This window comes from Eleutherodactylus coqui, chromosome 2, assembly GCF_035609145.1.
Source record: "Eleutherodactylus coqui strain aEleCoq1 chromosome 2, aEleCoq1.hap1, whole genome shotgun sequence".
Taxonomy (NCBI): Eukaryota; Metazoa; Chordata; class Amphibia; order Anura; family Eleutherodactylidae; genus Eleutherodactylus; species Eleutherodactylus coqui.
In genome coordinates this window covers 289,186,378-289,199,103 of record NC_089838.1, presented here as the reverse complement: position 1 = coordinate 289,199,103, position 12,726 = coordinate 289,186,378, and the positions used below count along the sequence as shown (strand labels likewise).

Below are 12,726 nucleotides of genomic sequence, written 5' to 3'. Positions count from 1 at the left end.
ACTGATCAGTCAACAATGTAAAGCTCATAAAGAGTAAATCCTTTAATAACTAGAAAGCCGTGTACACAGTATTTGAAAACCTAGTTTTGCATGATTGACTCATGCTTCAACCAAGCAAAGGATTGTGTGGGTGAGGCTATCAACTCTTAGACGTAGCTGCAGAGAGGAACACGTGCAAGGTGGCTGTGGAGTAAAAGTTACTGTCCGACAAAACTATTAGCCTTGGGAAAGGAGTTGGAGGGGAAGGCACTTTTAAATGTTCTGAAGATAAAGGCGACATTACTCGTTGAGGCTTGTCCTGGATTGAGAAAGAATCTGCTGCAACTTCCTGGTTAAAAATGCTCGCCCGTAGAGGTAAGGACTGTAATTTTAACAGGACTCTAACGAGGTAAGAAGACTTGCAAAGTTGTAAGCGTTCAGTAGGATAATCCCGAAGGGGAATGGTAAACATAGGTGGGACAGTCCATGGGTCAAACAAACAGATGGGGCCATGTAGCACTTGCCAGGTAGAGGGCATCTTTTTGAATGAGCAGTAGAATATGTATAGGGCTAATTTCTAGAGATGGTGATCGTTATACTCCTTGGTAATATCATCTATAACAAACTTACTGATGAACTGACTTTTAATCAAAGGCCATTTAGGAATACTCTAGGATAGAGGACCACCTATATCTGTAATAGCCAACGCACTGAAGCTTTTTCTGCCACCTATTGGTGATTTGAGGCTATATACTGTATGATGCTGCAAAGATTTTGTACAAAAGGCAATGCATGTATCGTAATAAGCCCATCAGCAAATTACAAAGTTATCTTACAGATTGGGACCTGTTGGCTGGTATATATTGGAGGGCAATATCTGATAGAGGGAAGGCGTGAAGCAAGTATGTGTTTTTGTACGATAATAACCAATTTTTAAGTTTTTAAGTTTTCTTATAACTGCGGTTAATACAAGATAGCAGTAGAGGATTAGATAGGAGGAAGAGGGAGCGGGACTTGGCTATGTGTTAATATATCACAGCGTCAGACATGTCATTGTGAGGCTGCATTTATATATTAACCATTTTCCATGCGATTTTCATATGTAGTTTGCATCCGTTTTACATCTGTTTTTCACTGCTCTGCATTCTGCTTTTTTTATGTGGTCCCTATAGCAATATGCGTATTAACGTTCCCATAGGAAGTAATTGAAAATTCTTGAAGAATTGTACAAAAATAGGATATGCAGTGACTTTTCCAACAACGGCTATCGATCCCAGAGAAAAATTGCTTGTGTGAATTAACCCATTCAAATGACTGGATTCTTTTTCCAGCAGGAAAATCACCCTTGTGAATACAGACTTAGGGTGCGTTCACACAAGCGTGTTTTTGTGCATACATACGCACGCACAAGAACACGCTTCTATTTGCAACAATGCATTCCCTATGGTGTGTTCACATGTCCGTACTTTGCAGGTGCGTGCCTGCAAAGATAGGACATGCGTGCCCCATAGGGAATGCACGCATTGTTTGAACGCACCCTTATGCATAAAAAAATGCAGCTCGAAACTATATGGTTTTCATGCTCTATTCAGTAGTTTGGACTTAATGTTTAATTATTGACTTTAATGGGCAAAACTGAGATGTAAAAAATCATGTAGTGCAGCAAAAAATACACGTATTTAATTGTATTCTTGCTACATGCTTACTTCATATTCTATCAGTTTGAGAACATGTGAACATGCTCTAAGACGCTTGTTCCTCGCTTTCATAAACTAATTTCAGTAACTTTTTAAATATATTACATATCTTGTACTGAACCAAAAGTTATAGCCTGTATTCTTGAGTCCAGAGCTGCATTCACAATTCTTCTCTCAAGTTAAGCAATGGAAGATATGTCTGTCAGCCATTTGCCTCCCTTTGGAGATAACGCCGATGCTGTATTCACATAGTTGATATTCCTATCCAAGTTCTTTCCGATTCCGAGATGGACAGAAGTTGCACGGGAAAAGAACCCAACCGATAGTCCGAGTTTGAAAAAAAATCACTGCCTGTCGTATTCTGGTACAATTCTCAGATAACAAAAATACATATAAACGTGCGTTGTCCCGCACAAGGACAGGGCGCTTATATGCTATCCAATGCCGGTTGTGCCCAAGAATCTTGGGCGCAACTCGCTCTCAGCTGTGTGAATATGGCCTGAGAGGGAGTTAAGTGACTGTGCGGCGAACAATTATCTTAAAGGGAACCTGTCACTAGGATTTTACCACCTAATCCGCCAATACAACTGTACTATGTGTAGGTAGGAATGTTGACAATGTATTTTTTTTATATTGTAGTACTTTATACTTCCGTAATCACAATCTAAACTTGTCCAACCAATGAGGCAAAGATGAGTCCACTTTGCCTATCCTAGCCAAGATAAGCCTGGCGTATTCAGGCGTCTCTCCTGTTCCAACTACTCTTCTCCATTATTGACAGCCACTGTAAATCATTGTGTGTGAGATGTGGCACAGGTATAACTGAGGATCCCCCAAAATTTCCTAGATCCATCATGCATTTGCTGGCTGTGACGCAGAGTGGCTTCTATAACACTGCTGAGACCTCCTCCTCCACTGAGGCATGCGTGATGGACCAAGGAAGACGGCCAGGATCGTCAGCTACTCCTATGCCACATCTCGTAAGGTGCAGGTGTGGGATTTGCAGCACTATTCTGCAGAAAGCGGGGCCAGATGTATTGATCAGACAAAAGTAAAGCATTCAAACTGATGCCATCTTGCTCATTGCCATACACGGTGAGACAATTTGGATCATGATTTATAGACAATGGAAAGGTACTACAGTATAGGAAAAAAACATTGTCAACATGCCCAACCCCCACGTAGTATGGCAGTTTAGGTGGTAAAATCCTAGTGGAAGTTTCCCTTTAAACATGGTCTATTTCTGCATCAACATTTGAAGCAGAAACAATGTCCCTCATCTAGTCAATGGCCAACTAGAGTTGTAGGATAATATAGCAATCTTGCTTTAGAAATAACGACTGTCACTCCAATTAAAAATGGACAGCCAAAGCCAAAAAGTATTAACAAATCTTGAAAAACTCAAAAAATCTGAATTTTCATGTTTTGTATATTTTCCAACTTTTTCTTCAATTTCAGGTATGCTCACAGTAAGCGAGGCCGCATCGCTTGGCGAGACCCAGGCCCATTTCAAGGCTATGAAACCTTGGTGGGATGTTCTCATGGATTATCTCCTTATAATTATGCTTATGAATTGTTTCTTCTCTGCCTCACTACTTATCATCACGGATAAAGTTGTCTGTATGCCACAAGCTAAAAAGCTTCCCAGGAATGTGTCAAATGACTTTAGTGAAGCTGGCATGGCCACACAACCTACTCCAAATAGGCCAAAAAGAATTGGCTACTTGACCAACTTAGACTACCAGCAGTATAGGTATGTGAGTGCTGTTTGCTACCACAAAGTCGTACCTTGGCAGTCCAAGTATTTTCCTTACTTAGCCCTTATCAATACTTTGATACTACTGGTGAGCAGTAATTTCTGGTTCAAGTATCCCAAAACATCTTCTAAGATTGAGCTTTTCCTATCTATCCTGGCAAAATGTTTTGACTCTCCATGGACCACTAAAACACTTGAAGAAACTAGTGACCAACCACCTCCAGAACATCACCGTCAAAAATCCAGCACTTTCCGTTCTATGGAATATTCCCCCAGGACACCATTGATAACTGAAATGCCATTTTCACATGTACCACTTGCAGTGTCGGCAATCTTGGATAAAAAGGAGGGAGAGCAAGCTAAGGCTTTATTTGAGCGGATACGTCATTTTCGAGCTCACGCGGAGGACTCAGATATTGTGCATAGAGTTTATGTCGGTCAAACTTTTTTCAAAGTGGTTGAAGTAGCAATAATCCTTGGGTACTCACTCAGTTTGGTAGGTTCATTTAGCTTCCGCCATGTTTGTAAACCAGGCATACACAATCTCATGGGATATTCTGAATTCAAGTGCACACACAACATGGCTTTCATACTAGAAAAACTTCTGTTGACCTATATTTTGCTTGTTTGTATCTATGCTTTCCTGACTGCTTATGCATCTTTTTGGTTATTTACTAATTCACTCAAGGTATACTCCTTTGAAAAAAATAGTGAAGGAGCTGGCTTTGGTGAAATCCCAGATGTGAAAAATGATTTTGCCTTCATGTTACACATGGTAGACCGCTATGACACGTTGTACTCAAGGAGATTCTCCGTGTTTCTCTCAGCTGTAAGTGAAGGAAGGCTCAGAGAGCTAGTACTTAATTCTGAGTGGCCAGCAGAGAAACTGAGACAGATGGTCCACAAGGACACCAATGGACGCTTTGAGCTTCAACTCTCCATGATCCCTGTAATACCAAAAGATGTTTACGAATTGAGTGAGATTCAGGTTCTCAAGATAGAGCTGATCTCGTCTGCAAAGCTTGTAGGAGCAGTATCTCAACTCAAATATCTCTCGGAGCTCCATATCAGTCACTGCTCAGTCAAAATGGACCGAGATGCCTTCTCTTACATTCGCGAGCGATTAAAAGTGCTCTATGTTAAATTCACAGACATGGAAGAACTTCCATCTTGGATGTACTCTTTAAAGAATTTAAATCAACTCCATCTTTCCGGCAACCTCAACTGCTCCAACAATAAGTCCATTCACCTACAATCTCTATGTGGACTGTCTGGACTTCAGTCTCTTTCTTTGACAACTAACTTGTCTCATCTACCTTCAGCAGTGGTGGATGTGGCGGGGCAGCTGACAAGTTTTAGTATACAGAATGGAGACACTGAGCTTGGGTCCCTGGGTCAACTAAAAAAGATGAACCACTTACAGGTGCTTAAACTTTGCCACTGCAAGATCTCAAAAACCCCTGGTGCACTTCTTGGCTTACCAAGTTTGCAATGTATTGATTTAACAGCCAATCATCTGAAGTATGTGGATGAACTAGGAACCCTTCACCGTCTTCGAAGCCTTAGTATCTTAAGATTATGCCACAATGCCATCTGCCGTCTTCCACCATCTATTGAGCTTCTACGTAACTTGGAAGAGCTCTCCATATCCCATAACCATCTGGAGAACTTACCAGTTTCTCTTTTTAATCTTGTTAGGTTAAGACACTTAGATGTAAGCTATAATCGCATCAGACTTATCCCCCCTGAAGTTGGTCACTTAACACGTTTAGAAACACTAGCAATGATATATAATCAAATCTCTTCCCTACCACGTCAGTTGTTCCGTTGCGCTAGACTCAGGTGCCTCTATGTTAGTTTTAACAAACTTAGCAGTCTACCACCTGAGATTGGACAGCTACCTCTCCTGTCCAGCTTGGACCTTATGGGCAACAACTTGACTGCCTTGCCAGAGGAGATTGCAAATTGTTTACAGCTGAAGAAAGGGGGGCTTAATGTGGAAGAACACATATTGGGAACATTAGCTCCAGAACTAAGGAGAACATTGTTGTAAATGATAATGATTCATCCCTTAATGGTCTTATGTCCACCACAAACATCACATAAGTGTCAACAGTATATTACCCAACTGTCAGAATTATTACAGAGAGAAAACAGATGCCCTAATTGACAGCTTTATGGGAATAAAAAAGGAACCCAGCCATAGCCTATGGACAAGGGTGGTGTTTCACGAAAAAAGAAAGCCTAATTTTTCTAACCCGTTTTAAATGGAAGATACTGAAAACAGCTCTTATTAAAAGCATGCATGGATAGGGGGTTCTCATAAACCCCCTTCCTTAATTTAGGGCAGTGTTTCCCAACTCCAGTCCTCTGGGCACCCCAACAGGTCATGTTTTCGGGATTTCCTCAGTTTTGCACAGGTGATGTAATTATTGTCGGTGCCTCAGACAATGCTACAAATGTTCTCTCTATAGGATATCCTGAAAACATGACCTATTAGGGGGTCTGTGAGGACTGGAGTTTGGGAAACACTGGTTTAGGGGAACAACATGGTAGACACTAGTAAGGCTTTATGTACAATCTCCTACATAGCAGTAATATGGCACCATACAAATTTGAGCTCTTTCTGTATGTCTGTACTCACATTTTGTTGTATGCCCCACTGGAAGTTGTATTACAGAGATATTATCCTCTATATTATTTCCAGGTGTAAATATCCAGATAATATGGTGCTGCCGGAAAGTACCATACAACCGCATAGGTAAGGATCCATATACTGCTGTACTGACTCCATGCAAACATGGCTTTGCCAGGTGCATAAAACCTAACTGTAAGAACTCTAACCCTTTCCAATCCAATTTTGGATTCAGGGTTTCCTAAAAGGCTTTCTCTTTTTGCTGTTATGCAGCAATGTCATCTGCTGGCTAAAGCCAATGTGTGTGTGCTCCAGAGAGGCTCCGACAGTGGAGTGGCTGGCAATAGATGGTGAGAATACCCAGTCAGACATCATCTGACATTGGAGCTGTACAAGCTTCAATCAGAATGAAGGAAGGCGTCAAACAGTGGATTGGAAAGGGTTAAAGGGAGTTCATCAGCTCGAAAATGCTTTCCAAACTTCAAACACCATGTGATAGAGCAGGAGGAGCTGAGCAGATTGATATAAAGCTTTACAGGGAAAGATTCAATATTACTTGTGTTTTATTCATTTATATCTCTGCACATTCTTAGCTGAACAGTCCAATAGGAGGAGCTATCAGTGACTGACAGCTGTGTATAAGTGTACATACAGTGAAGGAAGTCAATCACTGATAGGACTGCCCATTGGACTGTTCAGCTCAGAATAAGCAAAGGTTTTAATGAATAAAATACAATTTATACAGATGTTTCCCCCCATAAAACTAGACATTAATCTGCTCAGCTCCTCCTGCTCTATAACATCAGGCCAGCAGTTTGGACAGCATGCTCCAGCTGACAGATTGCCTTTAAGGCTGGGTCCACATGTAGTTGAAGAAGTCTGCCACTCATTACAGCACAAACCCAAGTGCTTCTGCAGCATTTGCTACATGCGGATTCAACACAGATTTCAATCTTGTACATTAAAGGGGTGAAATTCACAGTGAGAAATGCATGACATGTTGCGGATTTGAAAATCTGCAGCATGCTTCTATTCAGATTTTTTTTCCATACATATTTTTGGGGCAATTCTTCAGTTTTGAGATAAATGGGGAAATTGAAATACAGAAGGAAATAAGGGGTAAAATCTAAGTGCTAATGACAGTTGTAAAATGTCCATACGTATTTTTAAAATGGTCTACATATAAAGTATTGTAATTTGCTACAAATATGCATCACTTAGGTTGGAATCAGTTTTTGTTGCAGATTTTTGAGCCCAAACCGGAGGTGGATCCAGCAGATAGAAGTCCTTCCCTTATAGTTCCCATTCCGTTATAATCCACATCTGGCTTTGGCTCAAAAAACTGCATAAAAAACTGTGTGTGCAATTACAGCCACACAGGTCAATCTTCAAACATTAGTCAATGAGTGACACATTGACTTGCATGGTAGCCGTGTAGAAACACGTTAGAAGCAGTGTGTTGGTGGAAAACGGAAACTATTGACAATGGCTCTAAAGCGCGCATCTACACTTTCTGGAATGATTTTCAACACATTTTTGGCTGTATGGTTTTTATAGGTGAGACTTCCACAGTGTGTAACTGCTCTCTAAGGGACCTTTCACACCGGCGGAATAATTAGAATTTGCTGCTGTGGAATTCTGCGCCTCAATCCACAACTGCGGATTTTGATGCAAAATTGCAGACTGATTAAAGCCATTTTCTTTCAGCATCAAAATCCGCACTGAGCCGTGGGGATATTGGTGTGGAATTTATTGTGACTTGTGGTGCGCAATATTCCGCCGATACAAAAGGTCTCTAAGGCTGGCTGCTGCCATATGCTATAATATATACAGTGAATACCTTCATACATATAACATCCAATGAAGCATTTTTGATGGATACATACCAAATCTAATGTGAAAAAGGTCTGTATTAGGCCTCTTTCACACGGGCAACAGCGATAGTGCTGCGAGAAAATCGCAGTGATATCGCATCTGTGATCTGCAATATAGTGATTTTGTGTCACCACAAATAGTGCAGAGGGGCGGAGAGGAGGAAGAGAGGGGGCGGCAGCTCAGTTCCTGCTCCTGGCTCTTCCATCCTCCCCACCCTGCAACTGAGGATGACGTATACCGGCTCGGCGTGAAAACCGAGCCGATATACGTTCGTGGGAATGCACCCTCATACTGTGGAACAAATCTACAGTGGCCAACTCCACACCTAAACATCAACTAGATTGTAAGCTCCTGTGGGTAGGGACCGCTCTCCTTTTGTCTAAAGATCTCTCTCGCCTTTAAGGCCTCGTTAACACGAGCGTGGTTTTGGCGCATTATAAGCGCGTGAAAGAATTGCAGCTATACTGCACTAAAAATCGTGTGAACAGGTGATTTCCAGCAATTAAGTCTCAAGCTTAATTAGCTGTGAAATTGCCGTTCCCACGATCGAGAGCTGCGTGGTGTGTGTTATCTAGCTCCCATGGGAGTCTATGAAAATTCCTGCACATCACGCACCAAAGATAGATCAGGTCCTATCTATTCTCGCACCACGGACCTTAGATGTGAGCTTTGCAGTCGCAGGTACTATCTTTGTTAGATGCAGGTTTTTTTGCGCGTCTAAAATCTCTTCATCTGAACGGTTCTATAGGAAACCATTGGTTCTTTTAGACGCAATCTTTTCATGTGCCTATGATGCGCTAAAACCACGCTCGTGTGAATGAGGCCTCAAACACAGACAGAGCTGCGCTGATTATGGCCGGCACCTTGACTTGTCAGTTCAATCGCTATGATGAGTCCAGGTGCCGGCTGCAATCAGCGGTTCTTTGCCTGTGTTTGGCAGGGAAAGAATGTTGCCATGTATTAGTAACCTAATAGTTTGTTCATTTGTTTCAATTTTTTTTCATTTTAGTTAATTGTTACTTCCACAATTGCAAGGCATTGCTAAATATGTTGCTGCAATACAAACAACAATCATATTTGAGAACCATTTATACTTTATGGAACTCAAAGAGATTCTTTTGCAGAGGTTTCACTGTATAATCTACATTACTATCAGTCCTTTTACATGGGTGTCAATGATCGCTCCTCTACTTCCACTCACTGAATGGAGGTAGAGGGTCCCGGAGAGCTCTTCCAGCAGCCCGCTTCCTTTAAGAGTTAACAGGCAGTTGTTCATAGCTGACCGACTGCCTGTTTACATGGGCCAATTATAGACGGGCTTTTGTGCCAACATAAACTAAACGGCGAATAAATTATCATTTGCTATTGAATCGTAGGCCTTGTATACATTAAGCAATTATAAGGCGTATTAATTTTTACATTGTTGGATTACTCCCAGAGTAATCAGTGACATCATAAAGTGAATCTTGTGACCTGCTGGAGTGCGAAGTGCTCATGAGCCCTTAGAAAGGGCACCTAGAAGGTGTTTGAGCACAATTATAAGGCCATCCATGCTCCTCTGGGAAATATACATAATTCTCAGTCATTGTTACAAGGCTTGTTAAAAGCACTGACATTGGCTTGCAGTAATGCTGCCTTCCAATAGGTGGTGCTGTAGAGGCATTGTTCTGTTCTGCACTCTGAGCATGCGCAAAAAGTAAAAATGAATGTACCTATAGTTCAGTTTTATACAATCCAGCGATTAACTGATAATCAATCCGTGTAAAAGGGCCCTTAATAATATACATAAGGCAGGGTTCACACAGGGTGGATTCCCAGCCCACCACGGGAATTCCGCGGGACAGCTGCAACTTCAAAAAGAGCCACACCATTTCGCCGCAGGTTTTGGAGCGATTTGGCCGCTGGCATTCCGCTGCGGCCTTGCTTCTCTCTATGGGAAAAGAAAAAAAAAAGAATTGATATGCTGCAGCTGTCAATTCCGCACCACAGCGCCGGATCCGCCCGGATTTTCACGACGGATTGGCCGCCCCGTGTGGATGAGATTTTTGACAAATCTTGTCCAAATGGCTGGCTAATCCCGGGATTAGCGGCCGCAGGCAGATTCGCCACAGCGAAATTCCACACTGAAATTCCACGGCAAATCCGCCCCGTGTGAACCTAGCCTAGGGCTGCCTGTCCACGGACAATAGTTCATTGCGTTGCCTGCAGCGATAATGCGGCCGCGGGTAACGCAGTGAACGCTTTCCATAGCATGACTTTGGAAAGCGTAGCCCCCTGTCCACGAGCGGAGAATCTCCACTAGCGGGATTCAAATTGCAGCATGTCAGATAGGCTCACCGCAGAGAGCTGACAGCTCTCCCCCTGCGGCAGAATATGGCTAGCGATATTCCGTCACGGTCATGGACAGGGCCTAAGTGTAAAATCTACTTAACTTTGTAAAAGTATTGTGTTACTTATCTTGTACTGATCCTGCTTCACGGTTTGTATTATAACCCAGAGCTGTACTCAGAATTCTGCTGACTGCTGGTAACAGTCAGAAAGCATCTCTAAAGCGCCGTTTTCATTTGTGTTCATAGTTGTTCTGCTCCGTCATAAGGTTACAGCATCATAAATAAAGGAAGTCTCGGATGCGGCACTTTGCTGATGTGAACAGTGCTCAAAGGACCCCATTGACTAGAACGGGCCATCTAGCTTCCTTTATGTCACCTGGTAATTTACTGAATAAAATAATGCAACAGGCTGCACTATTTTGTTAGGCTTTTTGAACCAAATCCGTGGGTTGGAGGCTCCGAATGGATGCGGATGTGAACATAGCCTAACACAGTTGGACATTTAGATTTTCCTAGGCCTGTGGAGAAATCCCAGCTCTGGATGCTAACATAGGCTGTAACCTGAGTCCAGTTCAAGAGAATTAAAACAAAGTTATACAGATTATTGTACATATTGATACTATATGTAAACTGCAAAATAGTTTTCATCATGAGCGAAGGCTTTACCGTAGCAAAGGACAAAATGACTTTCTGTTAATGTTTGGCGCTATAGGCCTCATTTATCAAAGTGTCTACATGAAAAACGGACCAATAGCAACCACTCAGAGTTCAGCTTGCATTTCTGAAACTGTGCTATGATTGGTTGCTATGGGATGTAAAGACAGTTTTTTTATTCAGACACTTTTAATGAATGAAGTCCATTATATTTATTCTTGCACACACTGGGTGCACTTTTTCTTATGTTTTGTATCTATGTATATATGTCTCTTTTTTGGTATATAAAGAACCTTTTTTACTCCTTTCTGTTTGAGTTTGCAATCATTACTTCCAGGGTTATGAGAAATTAAAGAGACCATCAGCTACTTTTAGTCCTAGAAGCTAAGCGGTACTGTTGTATTATGACTCTACCGGAAATTAGGGGTGGAGACATAATACAGCTGGGTTGACATGCAGGGTGACTCCCCCAGCCTATGATTGGCTCCTTCCGCTGTCCTCTTGGCTCAGAAGTGTTGGCGGCCTTTCCATGCTGCCCTTTCATCTCTGAAGTGCCGTGCACAGCTCGATCGCTGGCCTGCTGCCGGCAATACTGTCTTCCCCCCTGCCCAACCCAGTTGCCGGCAACACTGTCCTCCCCCCTGCTGATGCACCGCTGACCGCTGTGGGACAGCCCGTGCTGCGCTCTCTGGAGCTTCAGCGGATGCCGCCGCTGACGGCTACTCCGCTCCCCTGCCTGCTCCCAGCTGTCAGGGGCGCCGATGCCGACAGGCAGCTAGAAACACTCCCAGGGGAGCGGACTATCCATGAGCGTTCACATTTCGGCAATGCAGCATCGGGGGGAGTACAGTGTGCTCGGTGGTGGTGGGGCGATCTCGTCACTTCAGCAGTGGGGAAGAACAGTGTTGCAGGCAGCGGGGTGGCCAGGGCAGACGACAGTCTGCACAGCAAATCCCAGCTGACAGGGCAGCGGGCGACAGGCAATCAGAAAAAGGGTCCGTCAACACAGCTGCATTATGTCCCCCCCCAACTTCCGGTGGAGACATAATACAATAGTACCAAGCTAAGTTTACGAGCTAAAAGTAGGTGACCTGCTGAGTCCAGGGGTGTAAGTGTTATCCTTACCTCACCCATCATTCCCCTCATGTCAGTACTGGAAGCCGCCGCTCAGTGCATTGAGTGTCGCTGCTGAGTAGTCCACAGAATTTTACAAGTTAATTCCACCTCTAAAAACTGCATCATAATCTGTGTCTTTCTGGTGCGGATCCACGGTGCATTTAGCCCTGTCAATGGGCAAAATCTGCGTGCGGAACTCCAACACGGAAAATCTTGTTTACACGTCAAGAAGTGACATGTCACTTCTTGACATGTAAATGTTTGTTTCCCTGTCAGAATTCCACATGCAGATTTTGCCCATTGATGGGGTTAAATCCCCATCCATGTGCTGTACAATGTGTGGGACACCGCACATTTCAATGCACTACTCTTGTACTACTCTTCACACGAAAATAGGACATGCTGCAATTTTTCTGTCTCACGCGAGAAAAAATGAGGTCTGTTTTCTTCTGAGTTTTCAATGTTTGCTATGCACAAAACTCATGCAAATACATCAACCGTGTAAATATGGCCTAAGGCCAGTGATATTCGAAAGTATAGGGCCAAGCGCACACTTGACATATGTGCAAATTGTGCTGAGAGGTGTGCAGCCTTTATACGGACCGCCCACACATTGACATGTATTTCCATGTGTAATTGTCTTCCGTAACAAGAATAGGTCATATGATGAGTTTTTTCACACGG

At 42.9% G+C, this 12,726-nt stretch overlaps 1 protein-coding gene across 2 annotated transcripts; it reads left to right on the top strand.

Annotated features, from left to right (window-relative positions):
* The first annotated feature begins 273 nt into the window (after nucleotides 1-273).
* Nucleotides 274-11,230, top strand: LOC136612683 (volume-regulated anion channel subunit LRRC8D-like). 2 transcript variants are annotated; one of them, XM_066593196.1, is made up of 2 exons: nucleotides 274-354; nucleotides 3,135-11,230. In XM_066593196.1, the coding sequence occupies exons 1-2, from the start codon at nucleotides 339-341 to the stop codon at nucleotides 5,483-5,485; spliced, it is 2,367 nt and encodes a 788-aa protein (XP_066449293.1). In that variant the 5' UTR covers nucleotides 274-338; the 3' UTR covers nucleotides 5,486-11,230. The 2 variants fall into 2 exon arrangements, with proteins under 2 accessions (XP_066449293.1, XP_066449294.1); XM_066593197.1 differs by having other exon boundaries at nucleotides 348-388.
* Nucleotides 11,231-12,726: the final 1,496 nt, after the last annotated feature.